The sequence below is a fragment of the Heterodontus francisci genome, chromosome X (assembly GCF_036365525.1).
Source record: "Heterodontus francisci isolate sHetFra1 chromosome X, sHetFra1.hap1, whole genome shotgun sequence".
Lineage (NCBI taxonomy): Eukaryota > Metazoa > Chordata > Chondrichthyes > Heterodontiformes > Heterodontidae > Heterodontus > Heterodontus francisci.
Window position 1 is genome coordinate 6,449,536 of NC_090421.1, and position 18,005 is coordinate 6,467,540.

The window sequence follows — 18,005 nt, forward strand, 5'->3', positions numbered from 1 at the left end:
GACCTCTATGACCTCTTAGTTATTGCACCAATTGATACATTTTCCCATTGCTTCACTCCTTTTCAGGTCTTAAATGAACCCTGTTGTCAACACAAACACCTGTAGGTCTCCAGCACAGTTTTTTCTCTGTACATCAGTTTAACTTGCTGTTTTGCATAAATCACTAAAATATCGCAGCAGTGTTGCAATCTAGAAATGAAGTCTATGTGAATAAGAAATGCTTCAGTAAAGATCTTGTAATAATTATTTTAAACATCAAGCAAATTTAAGACACAAGTCAACTTCACAGCATTCAAAGCCTTGCATCATAAGAGCTATTTACATCAACATACAATTGATTGATAATGGCATAAAACAGAATCTTACACCCTGATTCATTTTAATTACTTCAAGGTTGAAGATACTATTTTCAAAAGGGAACTCGAAACTTATGAGGTTTCAATTGGCTCAGATTGATTAGTCACAGCAGATGCTTCATGAACTATAAGTTATCAGACTGGCTAACAGTTGAGGCGAGGGGATGCACATCTCCACTGAATCAATCTGGACAGATATTTGTCAGAGATCTCCCCAGATACAGTGAAACAAGTTTGTTTGACTGGTTCCTGAAAAAAGCATTTTCCTTACCAATGGCAGCTCAATAAATCAATAAAATGGTGCCCCTCACATATGTATAAGCATAAACAGAAAGCTGCTGCAAGCATTTAAAATATGTTACAAACATAAAAATATTCCAAAAGGAAACTTGGGATTGTTTAAAGCTTAATTGGTCACACGTATTTGTATGCAATATAAAACTTTTTCTGAAAAATTACCTGAAAATTTGAAGAGGTCATGCCTTTTATATGAAACAAGTTCTGGTTACTTTCTCCTCAAGCGGTTTCCTTGGGTGTTTTCATTCTTAGTAACTTTCCAATGATGTACCAGAACACAGAAAGAGATGGGACTTCCGAACAGCTAATCCAAACACAGTGTGGCGAGCTTGGCTGTCATATAGCAATTCCAGATGTTGTCCTCAGATGTGTATACTGGGAATTATAACCCACTAGTTTGAATCTTTTCAGTTGTCAGTAATGGGACTTTAGGGGTGACATAGTGAAAATGTCACTGCACTCGTAATCCAGAGCCCAGAATAATGCTCTGGAGACATGGATTTGAATCCCACCACAACAGAAGGTGGAATTTGAATTCAATTAATAAATCTGCAATTAAAATCTAGTCTAATGGTGACCATGAAACTACTGTCTATTGTTGTAAAAACCCATCTGGTTCACTAGTGTCCTTTAAGGAAGGAAATCTGCTGTCCTTACCTGGTCTGGTCTACATGCGACTCCAGACCTACGGCAATGTGGTCGACTCTTAAATGCCCACTGAAATGGCCTAGCAAGCCACTCAGTTGAAGGGCAATTAGTGATGGTCAATAAATGTTGGCCGAGCCAGCGATGCCCACATAAAAGAAACTTAGAACCTCGACGAACTTACTGCTTAGGCTTCTCGCACACGTGCAGCAAACACGGTCACAGGTATTTTAGACACAGAAACTGCAACTGGATAAATAAGTTTAATCATGCCCTTGCAAATGTTAAATTAATGCCTTTATTTCGTTACAAGCCTCGTTTCCAGTAGTGAGTACTCAGTGCAGAAATCAAAATGACCTTCAGTGAAGAGATACCTCCAGAGAAAAATATTCCATTTGACATATTTTATTCACTAGGTTAATTCAGGGCAGGAGTGGTCTCAAAAGATCATGAGACTGCAGAAATGTGATAATGTGGCAGGCAGTTCAGAATAACTTACATTTGAGGCCTTGGTTGAAAAAAGTGATACCTTGGTTTCAGTCTTCATAAAATTTAAATCATGCAGGTTATTTTTTTGTTCACTCCTGTACACCAGAGATTGGGAACTCTGTCAACAGAAACATTCATTAACAAGGAACTCTGTTGAGGCACTACTTCAATCCCTGGAAGGATGGTATAAACGCAGCTCATCTAAACTGGCAGGAGTTGCTCACAATTTATCTCTCGTTAAAATTACTTTTTCTCCCCCCAAATAAACCCTCACTGCTTAATGTGTGTAATTCAGTATACGGTATATGTTTCATTGTGGTGTGTGCACCTGTCTGTGTTACTGCATGATGCATCAACACTCACTGCGCTTCTTACCATAATGGATGTGATTTCATTTACACTGATTTAAACATTTCAGTATCTATTGCATTAGTTCATTGTATGCCCATTTTGTTACGTAATGTATGTATTTCAATACATGATGTGGCATGAAGACCCCCACCTGCCAAGAATGAGGCATATTAATTTCATCATATGAACATTAATTTTAAACTGTTGCTGGAGTGAAGAAATGACTTTTACAAGACATTACCAGACACTTGCATACTAAAAGACAGTGCTTGGAGAGACAAATGAATTGTTCAATGATTCAATTAACAGAGATTGGGCTGGGCAATGGTGATCCACATCTTGTTGGGGTAAGAGACAGCACTACACCTCCCAACAGAGAGCTTTGGCATCCACAAACGCAGGAGTGGTTAAGCCAGCTGGTCACATGACTAACCTGCTGCTCCAGGCATTTTGAACTAGACACAGGACAGTTCGGGGTCAGACTGCAGATTGTAACTGAACCTGGAACAAGACAGCCTCCCTCCTGGCTGGCGCTCTCTTGCCTTCTCACAAACCTCCAGACCCACTGAAGTCACTTAAACCTCCTACATCGAAACAAGTTAAAGCATGCACTGGGCCCCAATGAACAGCAACGCTTACCGGCAACCAAAGACTCCACATTGAACTCAAAGAACTGTAATCACAACCCAACTATTGCCTCAAACTTTTCCCATTTATTCTTTCTACTTTTTCTGTCTCTATCTGCGTGTGTGTTTTTATTGCGTATGCACGCTAGCGTGGTCGTGTCACTTATTCGTAGTCGTTACCCGGATTAGAGTTTAAGATTAATAAACTTCCACCTTTCTTGTTTAAATTTAAGAAAACCTGTCTGATTTATTTGCCTTACAATTGGAAAGCAGTGAACAAGGATTCACTGAGGGGGAGTTAAAAACAGTGTTTTTAAAATTAAACCCTGTTACGGTTAAACCAGGCAAAGGCTGAGAGAGAACCCCTAGACCCCTTCTCACCTGGTCGTAACAGATACATGACCTTCATTATACAGTGAGTGGGATTTTTCAAATGCATATATTTCGGTATGTGAAATTATGCAATAAATGTGATTTAACAATATGATCTATGTGAATCCATACTTCGAAGTATGTCCATCAATGCCTCGGACAGAATTTTTATTTACAATAAGGCCTATTGCACAGACTGACATACATTGCGTCCCTCTATGACTCCATGGCAGCTTCATTCTGTGAATGTACACTTACACTCTCAGTATTTTAACACATCACTTATCCTGTTGCACAAGAGGCCCACTTTTCCAGCTATGGTACCGATATTGTACTTGATCAACTTTCCTCCATGTCTTCTGTACCTCTTAGTGAACCGCACCAGTGCATTCTGCATCACTTTCACCTGTCCAACAAACAACCACAATGTTAACAATTACTGATTTTTAAAAAGGGTAACAAAGGAAATACGCTGCCCCTCTCTACACCCAGAATCCCAGTTACGTTAGGAACGGACAAGAGCCCATCAAACCCGCTCCACAAACTACATACAGTCTACTCTATCATCCACTTAATCTCCCGAGGGATAACTTGAATGAAATTGAATGGACAATCTAAGATTAGTTTGAATGCAACACACTGAATGAGATTCACCTGGAATTCTGCAAGCTTGAATCAGATTTCATAGGAAATGTAAAATGAAGTTCAACACACATTGTTGGATGAGTTTGAGAGAGATGATGTTGAATGAGGTTCGGAAAGACATGTTGATTGAGATTTAGGAAGACATAGTAGACAAGGTTCAGTCAGGTATGTTGGATGACACTTGGGGGTAAAATGTAAAATTAGTTTCAATAGGAGTTGTTGAGTGAGATTAAGCAGGCTCGAAGGGCCGAATGACCTACTCCTAAATCCTAAGTATGTAAGGCATTTCACTCCAGGGGAAGAGCTGGGATGAGAGAGTAAAGGCTGATGCTCATTAACGACTTCGTAGCTTTAGGCTTTTTAATATCAGCCAGCAGGCAACTTGAAGATTTACTCCCTGAATGTTTGGTGAAGGAGTAAGGATTCATGAACACTTGTGATGCAGATCCTATAACTGCCAACACGTTCTGATCCACCTTCAGCAAACTCTCAGAAGCAAATCACAATGTAAATGAGGATAAGTAGCCAATGCAATCAGGTCAGAGAAGGGTGGTCACTTACCTGCAGTTTCACTTCCGTCCATTTCAGTGTCTGAGTTACTCAGAACGTCCCTCTCTCTTTCTTTTATTTCAAGTGCCATCTCGACACATTCTGGACGTTTAGCCCCATCAGATGGCTCGAGGTGGGTGATATTTGTGGCACCGGCACCACCTGGTTGACTTTCACCCTGGTCCTGCGACAGTTCCTTCAGGAAGTTCTCTATGGTGGAGAACACCTCTTGACACGAATCCCCCCGTCTGTGTGTCCATGAGTCTGCATTTGCCAACTCCTGCAAGTTCGGATCCTCAATGTTCACCTGTGAGCTCAGTTTATTTTCTGGTTCTTCATGTTCTGGAGGGAAGCATTCGCTGCAGACATTTTCTCCATCTGTTGTATCCAAACGTTCCTGGCTCTCGTCTGTCAGACTCTCTTCCTTGCTGCACATGATCACAGTGTCTGCAGAGGTGCTGCTGTCAGTGCTGCCAGGAGATAGCACCTCATTCTCTTCTCTACTCCTCTCTGGGGCGATCACTTCATTGGCCAGTAGCTGTTCCACCTCCTCATCATCGGACTCTGAATCAGGAGCCGTGTGGCGGCGGATCCGTGAAACCGATTCAAACACCATGTCCTGTAGGTCCTGTGCTGGCAGCTCAGATCCATGATCACAACATTTCTGAGGAGCTAAGCATTCAGAGTCCTCGTCCTTCTCTGTGTTGGAACGGTGTTCCACAGGGAGGAAGGAAGATTTGTCCCCAGGGATCTCTTGGTGTATTTTATTCTCCTCCTGGATATCTGCCTTATCACTGGCCCCTGAATCAATCTCACCATTGTGCATAACTTCATCCAATGAGTCGTGGACAGCATTAGAGGGCTGTAAAGTGCCAACGATTGCTGGTTCTATGTTTTTCCATCCAGCACCGTCTATTATTTTCTCAGATTTGCCCAAATTGTCTACCATGTCATCAATCCACAGTCCTGATCTTTTCTCTGTGTGCAGATAACTGGCCATGCAATTCTCCCCAGTTACTTCAATGTCCTTATCTTCCGCCTCTGTCCCAGTCTTCTCCTTCACCTGCAGTTCAGTTGAGTCTGTATCCATTATGGGAAGACCCAATATCCGGGTGGCCCTTTCCTTCATACTTTCCTTCACTTTGATACGTGGAAACAAATCTTCCTTTTTCTCAAGGTCCCTTCTACTGTTTTGGGAATTTCTGCTACTATTACATGGTGAAAGATCTTCCACGTAATAAAGGCTTTGTCCAGCTCTAGGGTTTATGATCTTTCTGACTGGCGATCTGCGTTCAACTGTTTCCTTCACTGTTTCACTTAATTCTTGGCCTTTTGCACTCTGGTGACTGACCTTTTTACTCTCAGGGCGAGTATCATGTTCAAATGAATCTTTGAAACCTTCAGCTTCTATTGGGTGTGAAAATCTCACTCGTTCTTTCTTTGGTGAGGAAATGTATTCCGCTTTAACTATTGCAGCTGTCGCATCGATAATGAATACCCCATCATTTTCTGTGGGCCATTTCACATCTCCACCTTTGAACCAGTTACCTGTTCTCACAGAGGAGTGTAGTGGCCGTTTCCATTCAGGTAGTTTTCTTTCCTTGTGCTGATTCTGTACATCAGCCCTTTCTTCCGTGACACACTTGCTGTAGAAGTGTTGCTGCACACCATCCAGAGAAGCATCCCAGGCTTGTCTTTTTACAGTCCAAGGCTTTCCATGTGCATTCTGTTCCAAATCGGACACCTTACAGTCGTGTTCAGTGTGGTTTTCTAATGAAGCGTCTGGCCTGTATCTATGACCGGGAAACAAAGCAGTTTTTCCCATTTCACTTTTCACGTGACCTCTATCCCACTGACTACCTTTCACACCAAGTTCTTGCTCTCGTACCCCTTTCTGCCTGCTCATCTGCAAATAATCTGATGAATTTTCACTCCTGCGATTAAATCCCCAGACTTCTTTTCTCATTGTGCTGTCAGAGTTTCTCCATCTTGTGATCTCTTCCCCATCGCTATCATACTGTTGTTGCCTCATTCTGCTTCCAGGTGCCTTCTTATTGGCAGCACTGAAATGGTGGTCTGAATTTGGAGAATAATTCATATTTCTTGTGCCATGACTCTCAAAATCGTCATATCCACTTCCATATTTTGCCCCATCTGAATGAGACTCCTGTTTGATTGGGTAAGCATGACCGTCCATGAAATACTGAGGTTTTACCCCCTCCTTATTGACAGATTTAGAACCTTTAAGTTCATCCCACCCTTCGTAAAATCTTTTTTCATGCTGGACCAACAGGGATTGCTCAAGATCATGTGGCCAGCTGGGCACATTTGACTTCCTGCCAACTCTGGGCAGTGTATGAGACTTTGAGGCTTGAACTGACTGATTGGTATCAGGTCTTGAGATTAAACAGAAGACAACTTCACCCTTTTTACTTCTAAGAACTTCACCCTTCATTCTGTTTCCCTCGTTGTTCTTCAGATCATCTTCTCTTGGCCTATCATCCAATTCAATGAGTGGATTTTGCATTTCAATACCTTCATGTTTCAGATCCGATCTTTTATATTTTCCCTTGGTGCTTCTTCCGGATGTGTGATATAGTGGGAGGCTGACTTCTTTTCGGTTTTGTGTAACTCCTGGATATAAATATTTATCCATGGCATGCCAGGTACCATAACCAGCGTGTGTATACTGCTGAGTTAGCAATTCCCCAAAGCGTTCAGGATCTATAAATCTTCTCTTGTGATTTACTGGGCCCATTTTCTCACTTCTAGCAACTTCAGAATAATTCAGCCCATCAGCAATTGTCTTTGAAAAGCGATCCTGTGGGGGTTTAAATCCTAGTTCTTGAAACGCTGCTTTCACATTCGACCCTAAAATATCATATCTGCCCTGGTGTTTTCTCTCTCTGCTTAATGGTTGTTGACGGACATATGGAGGCAGATCATTACGGTCTGGAAAGCTGGTTTGATTTTGAACAGTAGGTTGACTTTTCTGCAGATCCCTCTTGCAGTTCTCAAACTGGGCAATTTTCTTTCCCTGCTCGGTTGTCTTTTTCATCTGCATGTACATCTCGTAACTTGGAGGTTTCAGCGGCCGTTCTTTGTAGCCTTTGCCTTCAAAACTATTGGGGGACAGTGAAGTTGTCATTTCTGATGGATCTTTCAGGGGGCCAAGCTCTCTATGGTCTGATAGATTGGAAGCATCTCTGTGGGACCAGTGGCCTCTTGTCCACTGCTCTTTATAAAATGGATAAACTTCAACCTGTCTGTAATCAGCAGGCTGGTTGATGGGAGGTGATTGCAGCAAGTCCCTTGTATACAGGGGCTCCCATTCCTCATAGATTGGTTCACACAGTACAGGCAGAGGTCGTCTAGTCTGCTTTTGCTGATTTCCCAGTGGCCTTTTTACTTGGTCTGGGGAACTCCAGCCTCTTCCCAAGTTTATGCTGTCTTCTTTTGTCTCCTGTTTCTTCTTCTCCTTATAGTATTTCTCCATTTTTTCTTTTGACTCCCACTTTTCCAAGGCTTCAAGGCCACCCCTGTCCCAATGCCCCTCGCGCTTGGGCACTTTCACCTCTTTGACCATCATTGCTTTGCTGGACACGCCAGACTCCCATTGGTTAGTCCATGGGTCACCGTGTACATTTCTGGGATGTGCTGCCCAGTGATTGGTGGAATCCTGTAAAACGTATGGAATCTGTTCTTTTTGTCTCCTGGAGTTGACATCTGTCTCAGTTCTCACTGAGGCCAGATGTGGTATCAACGGTTTCCTCCAATAACTGTAAGCAAGAATAAATCAATATCTCTTCTCTGGGTTAAGTAAATAAAATACAATTTTAGCATCTCGGAGCTTCAAGACAAAGATTCATAAACATTGTACCAATAGTCTCATCATAAACTTCTACATGTGCCACATACAGAGTACTTGATGGGACTGAGGATGAATACATCTCTTATTATATGATGGCCATCAAGGAAGCTTTATGTCCAAGTGGGTCGATGAATGACCCAGTGTCATTCCAAGACATAGAGGCTAGAAGGTCCTAGGTTTGATCATTGCACTGTGCCCAGTTGGCTGATCTCAGCCAGTGTAGCAGCAAAGGTGCATAAACTGGCCTCAACTGCCCTATACACCAGAAGGAGAAAATCATCATCCAGTTACTTCTGCTGGGAGGTGTGCATGTTTGCTGGGGATAGGATTGTGCTCAGCTGCGATGTCTTCCAGTGTGAAGTAAGCTTGCTAATATACCAGAGGCCCTGCTGCTGGCAAGACCCCACACTGACAGCAGATCCTGGATTTTCTTGCCCTTTACTGTCTCAGCTCACATGTGAAGGGCCACTTCAAAGGAGGAGAGAAAACTGCAGGAAAAATCCTTTCAGCCTTGCTCTCGTGCTTTATAACACGTGGCCTGGATTTTGCAGTCAGCGGTGAAGCAAGGGCACTTACTGCTGATCTTGAAAAAAGCTGCCCACAGAAATCTAGCAATTTCTGTGACATGAACTTCCCGCTTCCCGACGTGGTTCTATGGTCAGTTTCAATCTGGCGCCAAATCAAGGGGCTGTCTTAGCATGCAGCAGCAGTGATGTCAGAAGCAGGCAATGAGCCAATCACATTTAAATATTCACAGACCACAAACCAGGAAGTTAAAACCACTGAATCCCTTCACTTTTGATTTAAATTTTCAGAGTGAAATAAATGATGATTATTTTAACTTCTATCTCAATCCAAAGATAAGCAAACTTTAAAAGAAAAAAATACATAAAAATATGGAAAATTTCTCCATAATAAAAATTGACTTTGCACAAATAAAATTAAATTTTCAGGGCCAGTGAGGGTGTTTAGCAGTAATTACGAAATTAGCATGCTGTTAAAAATCCAGTTGCACCATTCAACAAGATGTAACTTTTTCAAGCATTTTTACAGTGAAACTAACTGTAGAAGTTTATCAAATCATAAGTGCAGTGGAGATTACTGTCTGTGCACCCTCTGGAGAAGCATAGACTCACTGACAGCAATTTCTGGATTTCTGCATTATTCCACGCATGTGCAGACTCCAGACTTTGCTGTCCATTTCAGTGGAGTAATGACAGTGAACGCTGACCGTTGCGCCATCACCACCGCAAAATTCGGGTCACTATATCGACTCAGTTAAATCTCTGCTTTACAACTCCCTGTTGCTGTATATTCTGCACAAATGAAGCTTCGTCATATCAGGAAATACTTTTTCACGCAGCGAGTGGTTAAGGTCTGGAATGCACTGCCTGAGAATGTGATGGAGGCAGGTTCAATTGAAGCATTTAAAAGGGAATTAGACAGTTATATGAAAAGGAAGAATGTGCAGGGTGACCGGGAGAATGCAGCGGGTGACGGGGGTGGCACTAGGTGAAATGCTCATTCGGAGAGTTGGTGCAGACACGATAGGCCAAATGGCCTCCTTCTGCACTGTAAACAATTCTGTGAATTCTGTCACTGGGTTTGTACAATTAGACGACCTGGGAAGTTAGAGAAACTCAATTTTGTGACATGAAGCCACACGGAACATTCTGCAGTCAGGAGAGATATACTGAAAATTGGCCCACATTGCTTAGGTTATCAGATTTCATTTTTACTGATGCTTTTGACCACATAATGGTATTATGTCACACATCAAATTAATTGGCAGATAGGTCTGCTCTTTTACTTTGATGGGTTCATGGTTTCACATCTAAAACATTTGTTTTCTGTTCATTTCCAGGGTCCAAATGGAAACCATTCAGGCATCCAATTGTACGTGACATTTATATAGTGAGTGGATCCAACAAGAGCAGCATTAGTTTGGTCTGCCAGGTGAATGACTATTGTGTGACCTCCAAGAGTCCTATATATAACTAGCTTAAAGGTTAAAGAACCAAGTGTAAATGGGACAGATGACGCAGGTTAGGATGCAGTCACAACTAAAAATATGCCACTTGCATGATATACAGAGCTGTCTCCAGCACATGCTTGACCCAAATTACTTTTGAGATCATTGCGCCAGCCACGTGACAGAACTGGAACTTAAAGGAAACGGCAAATATAAGCCACTGATTAAAGAAGCAAAATAAATCAAATATATTCCTCAATCTCATCCTTTACAAGAAGGACAAAGTCATTAATTGGTGCTTACGTGGATCTCCCAGGAAAGGTCCCATAATTACCCAGAGAGTCAAAGTTGCCGTAGCTGTCATAATTCCTCATTCCAGAGTTCATTTACTTCTTTACTGAATTTTCACCTTCAGAGGGAAGAAAAATGGATCAATAACAAAGAGAAAGACTATGCCTAATATCATGGTGTTTTATATGTTTATTCTACATGTCCTGAAGTTGTTCCTACTTTAGCTAAAGAACAAAGAACAGTACAGCACAGGAACAGGCCATTCGGCCCTCCAAGCCTGCGCCGATCTTGATGCCTGTCTAAACTAAAACCTTCTGCACTTCCGGGGACCGTATCCCTCTATTCCCATCCTATTCATGTATTTGTCAAGATACCTCTTAAACGTCGCTATCGTATCTGCTTCCACCACCTCCCCCGTCAGCAAGTTCCAGGCACTCACCACCCTCTGTGTAAAGAACTTGCCTCGCACATCCCCTCTAAACTTTGCCCCTCGCACCTTAAACCTATGTCCCCTAGTAACTGACTCTTCCACCCTGGGAAAAAGCTTCTGACTATCCACTCTGTCCATGCCACTCATAACTTTGTGAACCTCTATCATGTCGCCCCTCCACCTCCATCGTTCCAGTGAAAACAATCCGAGTTTATCCAGCCTCTCCTCATAGCTAATGCCCTCCAGACCAGGCAACATCCTGGTAAACCTCTTCTGTACCCTCTCCAAAGCCTCCATGTCCTTCTGGTAGTGTGGCGACCAGAATTGCACGCAATATTCCATGCCCTGACCAATGAAGGCAAGCATGCCGTATGCCTTCTTGACTACCTTATCCACGTGTTGCCACTTTCGGTGACCTGTGCACCTGTACGCCCAGATCTCTCTGCCTGTCAATACTCCTAAGGGTTCTGCCATTTACTGTATACTTCCCACCTGTATTAGATCTTCCAAAATGCATTACCTCACATTTGTCCGAATTAAACTCCATCTGCCATTTCTCCGCCCAAGTCTCCAACCGATCTATATCCTGCTGTATCCTCTGACAATCCTCATCACTATCCGCAACTCCACCAACCTTTGTGTCGTCCGCAAACTTACTAATCAGACCAGCTACATTTTCCTCCAAATCATTTATATATACTACAAACAGCAAAGGTCCCAGCACTGATCTCTGCGGAACACCACTAGTCACAGCCTTCCATTCAGAAAAGCACCCTTCCACTGCTACCCTCTGTCTTCTATGAGCGAGCCAGTTCTGTATCCATCTTGCCAGCTCACCTCTGATCCTGTGTGACTTCACCTTTTGTACCAGTCTGCCATGAGGGACCTTGTCAAAGGCTTTACTGAAGTCCATATAGATAACATCCACTGCCCTTCCTTCATCAATCATCTTCGTCACTTCCTCAAAAAACTCTCGCTAATAAGTTCATTTGTTTCCAAATGGGAGTAAATCCTGTCCCAAAGAATCCTTTCTAATAATTTCCCTACCACTGACGTAAGGCTCACCGGCCTATAATTTCCTGGATTATCCTTGCTACTTCTTAAACAAAGGAACAATATTGGCTATTCTCCAATCCTCTGGGACCTCACCTGTAGCCAATGAGGATACAAAGATTTATGTCAAGGCCCAGCAATTTCCTCCCTTGCCTCCCTCAGTATTCTGGGGTAGATCCCATCAGGCCCTGTGGACTTATCTACCTTAATGCTTTGCAAGACGCCCAACACCTCCTCCTTTTTGATAACGACATGACCCAGACTATCTACACTCCCTTCCCTAGACTCATCATCCACCAAGTTCTTCTCTTTGGTGAATACTGATGCAAAGTACTCATTTAGTACCTCGCCCATTTCCTCTGGTTCCACACACAGATTCCCTCCTCTGTCCTTGAGTGGGCCAACCCTTTCCCTGGTTACCCTCTTGCTCCTTATATACGTATAAAAAGCCTTGGGATTCTCCTTAATCCTGTTTGCCAATGACTTTTCATGACCTCTTTTAGCCCTCCTTGCTTAAGTTCCTTCCTACTTTCTTTATATTCCTCAGGGGCTTCGTCCGTTCCCAGCCTTCTAGCCCTTACGAATGCTTCCTTTTTCTTTTTGACTAGGCTCACAATATCCCTCGTTATCCAAGGTTCCCGAAACTTGCCAAACTCATCCTTCTTCCTCACAGGAACATGCCGGTCCTGGATTCTAATCAACTGACGTTTGAAAGACTCCCACGTCAGATGTTGATTTACCCTCAAACAGCCGCCCCCAATCTAAATTCCTCAGTTCCTGCCTAATATTGTTATAATTAGCCTTCCCCCAATTTAGCACCTTCACCCGAGGACTACTCTTATCCTTATCCACAAGTACCTTAAAACTTACGGAATTATGGTCACTGTTCCCGAAATGCTCCCCTACAGAAACTTCGACCACCTGGCCGGGCTCATTCCCCAATAATAATTCCCAGTCCTCAAAGCTCCACTTCAGAGCAGTGGACCCTCCAAATACAGGGATGAGACTCAGAAGTGGAAGCAGGAAGCATGACCTCAACTCAAGGTTTGTGCAACGCGCGTTAGCTGTGGCTCAGTGGGAAGCATTCTCACTGGAGTCATTACTTCATGGCTCAACCTGCACTTCAGAGACATGAGCACATAATCCAGGCTGATACTCGCAGCGCAGTACAGTGGGGGTGCTGCACTGTCGGAGGTGCCGTCATTCAGATGAGGCATTAAACCGAGGGCCCTGTCTGCCCTCTCAATTGGACATAAAAGATCTCATGGCACTACTTCAAAGAAGAGCAGGGACGTTCTGACCAATATTCATCCCTCAACCAACACCACTAGAAAATGGATTACCTGGGTCATTATCATGGTGCTGTTTGTGGGATCTTGAGCATAAATTAGCGGCCACGTTTCCTGCTCTACAACAGTGACAATACTTCAAAAAGCATTTAATTGACGGTAAAGTGATTTGGGATGTCCTGAGGCCATGAATGACGTTACTGAAATACAAGTCCTATCTTACTCTATATTGAGAAGTTGTGAAACTCGGAGACTTCTAGGAGAAAAGAAATGATAAAGGGAATTTACCAAAAAAAAAATTGAAGAAGAAAAACCATTATAGTGCTACTCAATAACTGCCGATATAGTGAGGAGTTTCATCCCCAGTTTAAGCTGCTCTTGTGAAGTCAGAAATTGTTCCATTAGAACTTATGGACCACGAATCCAAGTAAATGGTCCCCGAGTTGCTCTACACTAAACAACGTTCATGCTTGGCTACATGGCAAAGGGGAAGATTTACCATAACATTTTGAAAACACGAGAAATATATGCATAGCTACTCACCAGCTGCTCAATATATGGAGCAGACTTTCCTTTCCCTCTCGCTGTGTCACGTTCCCTCAGTCTGTCCCAGCTAACGTTCAGCTCGCTGCTTTGGTGGGTTCTAAATGACCGGTTATTTTTTTTTTTTTGAAAGTATACTCTAATGAACTCCTGTGTTTGTTCTTCTCCACTTGTGCTACGGAATTCAACTCCCTGAGTGAGATTGACAATATTTGTAATTTACTGCTAAAATTTAATAATTATAAAACTACACAGATTAGAGTCAAAGGACTCTCTAGTACCAACACTCCCACCAAATTCTGCACAAATTCCTCTTCGTGTGGAAGTAATGAGCTAAAAGCAGCCTGCTAACAATGCTGATATCAGCACTTTATTAAAGTTGTGTTGGCAGCAAAAACAGTGATGGCCACTGTCGCCCTCTCTCTCAAAGACTACAATATTTGGGTCATTAAATCAAGTTTTCGGAACAAATAGGTAACCCAACTTTGGACGTGTTTTGGTGAGCTTGTTCCACATAAGGCGGGACAAAAGTTCGTCCCATCTTATCAAGACCCCACCCTGAACTCTGACTGCCATCTTTCTGTGTGAAGTTTATCGCAGTGGGATAAGAGATTTAGGGAAGGGGGAAGGCAATGGTGGGAGATTGGCAACTGCAATTAGTCAAATAATCAGATGAGATTTTGACAACATTACTGAACTTTCCTTTAAAATTGTACTTCTACTTCCCTCTAACTGGAGCTCTGGCCCCAGTTTATCTCTTCATGTTTGTTGAGACTGTAGTTGTGTTCTGTTCCCAAATATTTTAATTTCTACTGATTCTCTGACCTGCTCTCCCACATAAGGCACTTTCAGCCAACAAGGTCAAAGTCAGATGCTTCTCTGCAACTGCTGCCAATTGGCAGTTCTGCACTCTGGCTGTAAAGCCCAGATCAGAGAGGAATGTTTACTTTTCTTTACTCCAGGTGGTGGAAAATTCCATTAGTGCAAATAGTGTTAATGTTGCACATATAGCAATTTATGCAAACGCATTAAACCAGTGCCCCAACAGTCCACAGAGGAAATTAAACCCAAAAGATTTAATGTCACCAACAACATACTGGTTGGGGTTTGTGTTTAATTGCCCCCCACTTCCCCTTTTGCGTGTAATATAATACAGTTCACACCAGCAATAATGACACTCCCGATACTAAGAGTGATAGTCAGGTCTGGAACTCAACCTTGTGGTTTCTGGGTTGCAACTGCCTGCTTTTACACACTGTCTCAATTCAATGCAAAAAGTATTCAGATATATTAACAATGCTGGTGTGAACCGCATTATTTGTTACACAAAAAAAGGTCTTATACCCAGGACACCAATTAAACACAAATCATAAACATCATGTTGGTGTCATTAAATCTTTACGGGTTTAATTTCCTCTGTGCACTGTTGTTGGCACACTGGTTAACGGATTTGCAACAATTGCTATTTGTGCGACACTAACACAGTCTTTAACTGATCGGGTAATTCCCCCATCAATTACACCTGAAGTCTGCATTGCTATAAGTGACTGGGATGGATTTTACACACAATTTTATTATGTAACTATCCTCCACTCACTGCATTTTGCTGAAGAAATAATCCTGCTGTAGTCGGGAGTCTGTTTGCTGTAGTTTCAGTCAAGAGATCGGAAACTCTAAATTAAAACCACAAGTTCTGCCCCGCCTTCAAAATCACTGGCTGACACAGTGATGTCAATGTTTCGGTCAGATTTGCAGCAGGACTAGCTTGGGCTGAATGGCCTATTCCTGCTCCTATTTCTTATGTTTGCAGACCATGCACAGGTGGTTGGGAGTTCGCAGAGATCCAAGAGGAGGAGTAAGATCATATTTGGCTTCCTCTGTCTCTGTAGGGAATTTCAACCAACAAAACACAAAGCACGAGTGTTTGGCAGGCAAAAGAGTTGGATAGGTGACTTGATCCCAGTAACCAGACTGTAAAGGGAGGATCATTGCTCTTAATTGCAAAGATAGTTTTTTGCTGATGAATTACATACACTGACACATTCATCAAGACTGCTCAACTTCATTTGACTTGATCCTGCTCATTCCGATCTGGATTTTAAAGCTACATCATTGAAGAGAATTAGTGTTCTACCTTTGCAGGGGAAATATTTCAACTTGCAAGCAAGGCAACCCTTTAAGGTTTTATATAAACTTTTGGAAAAGTTTGACTAAAATCTCTAAAAGAAAAGGAATTTTTTAAAAAGCAAAATATATCTGTGGTAAGGACAAAGTGAGCAATATGGGCAGGGCAGATGTCTAACAGGCCAGGGAGGATCAGGTTCCACACGAATGCAAAGAAATAAGGATGCCTAGGTAAACACAGACCCTGAATTTTCTTGACACTTGCTGGATTTGTGTCCTGGAGTTGTGAAAGGCGCTATTGAAATACAAGTCTTCCTTATTTCTTTAACTTGGCTATGCTTGTTGGTGAATTTTGAAATCCTAGTCAGGAGCAAGCAACAATTCACCCTCCAGTTCTTTTCCCCTTTGTCTGACCTGGTACTTCATTCCATTTCATAACCATGGCTGCGTTTGCCCCTGCATAAAAGTTATGGCACAATGTGATTAGTTCCCCCAAATCCCAACAGCCAGCTTTGTATCCAATCATTGCTCAGAAAATAATGTGTTCCTTGGCCAAGTAAAAAATCAAATTGGAGGTCCTGCTACATTTTATTATTCTTGCAAAACAATTATGTTTTTCTTTAAAGTGAGCACATCCATTTCAACTGCAGAGCAGAACCTCTTGGTACCAGAGATGCTGAACCCAGCCTGAGGCAAAACAGAATTCCAGAATGAAGCATTAATGATCTGACAGACAAACAATTCTCATTTTTCTCACAGGCTGTCCAAAAACTCCCAGAGTCTGAATGGGGATTTACAGAGATTAACAGACACCAACTCAGCACAAAGTGAGCAGACAGTCCATCAGCCTGGGACAAGGATTATTTCCACAACTGAAACTCACTCACTAAACAGTACCAGAGCAACACTAAACTAACAGTAGAATTTTTGATTTTTGCAATATTGAAAAAAAAAGGATTACCTACCTGCTAGGGTCAGCTTCCCTCTCCGAATGAATTGCATCCTCTGCACCCCAAGAGTATAGGTACTTTTGAGACATCCTGCGGAAAGCACGTGCTGAGTATGCATATAAAAATCTCGTTATCACATAATAAATAAATAGTGTTACAAACATTGACCTGCTTTAGATACCTTCTCGGATTTAGTTGTCAGTCACTGCTATAAGTGGTCTGAGTGCCTTCTTTTTACGGGAGTTGACTCACAGTCCTTTCTCTACTTTCATGATATTGAGGCCTGCAAGAGTCCAACCGAGACCCTCGAGAGATGGTCCAGATATCTTTTCAAACACTAGATGAGATGAGTCTTCATTCGAATCATTGAAGCGGCTTTATTCCACAGTAAGGGGGATGTACAGAGCAATGAATATGATCAGATTCACTCATTCAATTGGTGAAACCTATCTTCACATAATGGTATATTTTTTTAAAAAAAACAAGCAACACTGGCGCATTTTAGTACATTATATGACTTAGCTCTTACCTGGCAACCTATCACTTGAAGTTTTTCGCTGTCTGACAGCAGCATCTTCTTTCCAAAAGCCAAAGTGCCTTTTTAGTACATTTCTCTCTGCTTAATTCTGCTTCACAGACTGACATAGGGTTCTTCAACAAATGGCGAGAGGTGCTTTTATGATCACCCAGGCTAAATATCAAGTATTCTTTAGACCTGGAAAAACCACTTCTGTTTAGCACATTTAATCACCCTTCAAATGGGTACCTCTTTTTTAGAAAAAAATCTTGACAATGGACATTGTTTTTAAAACAGGTTGCACCCACTTAACTTGTTGAGGGGTGAAAAATATCAACTTGTTTAAAATGGTTAAGGGATTAGACAGAGTAAATAGAGAAGCTATTTCCGCTGGTGGGGGAAATCGAGAACAAGGGGGCATAATCTTAAAAGTAGAGCTCGGCCATTTAGGAGTGAAATGAGAAAGCATGTTTTCCACACAAAGGGTAGCAGAAATCTGGAACACACTCTTCCAAAAGACTGGCAATTAAAATGTTCAAGACAGATCACTAGATTTTTGTTGGGTAAGGGTATCAAGAGATATGGAGCAAAGGTGGGTAAATGGAATTGAGATATATATATAGATCAGCCTTGAG

General features: G+C 42.2%; 1 protein-coding gene across 2 annotated transcripts; it reads right to left on the minus strand.

Annotated features, from left to right (window-relative positions):
• Positions 1-287: 287 nt before the first annotated feature.
• Positions 288-13,993, minus strand: LOC137358547 (uncharacterized). Of its 2 annotated transcripts, none has more exons than XM_068024502.1 (4): positions 13,780-13,993; positions 10,477-10,582; positions 4,343-8,109; positions 288-3,542 (listed from the first exon to the last, which is right to left on the minus strand). In XM_068024502.1, exons 2-4 carry the CDS (start codon positions 10,557-10,559, stop codon positions 3,505-3,507), a joined length of 3,888 nt encoding a protein of 1,295 aa, XP_067880603.1. In that variant the 5' UTR covers positions 10,560-10,582; positions 13,780-13,993; the 3' UTR covers positions 288-3,504. The 2 variants fall into 2 exon arrangements, with proteins under 2 accessions (XP_067880603.1, XP_067880604.1); XM_068024503.1 differs by lacking the exon at positions 13,780-13,993 and adding an exon at positions 12,477-12,596.
• Between the last annotated feature and the right edge of the window lie 4,012 nt (positions 13,994-18,005).

Bases quoted from the DNA above. Each gene is read 5' to 3' on its own strand.
- LOC137358547 (XM_068024502.1), bottom strand. From the start codon at position 10,559: ATGAACTCTGGAATGAGGAATTATGACAGCTACGGCAACTTTGACTCT. The intron at 8,110-10,476 runs GTAAGCACCAAT...TCTTGCTTACAG, and splicing joins ACCTTTCCTGGGAGATCCAC to TTATTGGAGGAAACCGTTGA. The intron at 3,543-4,342 runs GTAAGTGACCAC...TTTGTTGGACAG, and splicing joins GGACGGAAGTGAAACTGCAG to GTGAAAGTGATGCAGAATGC.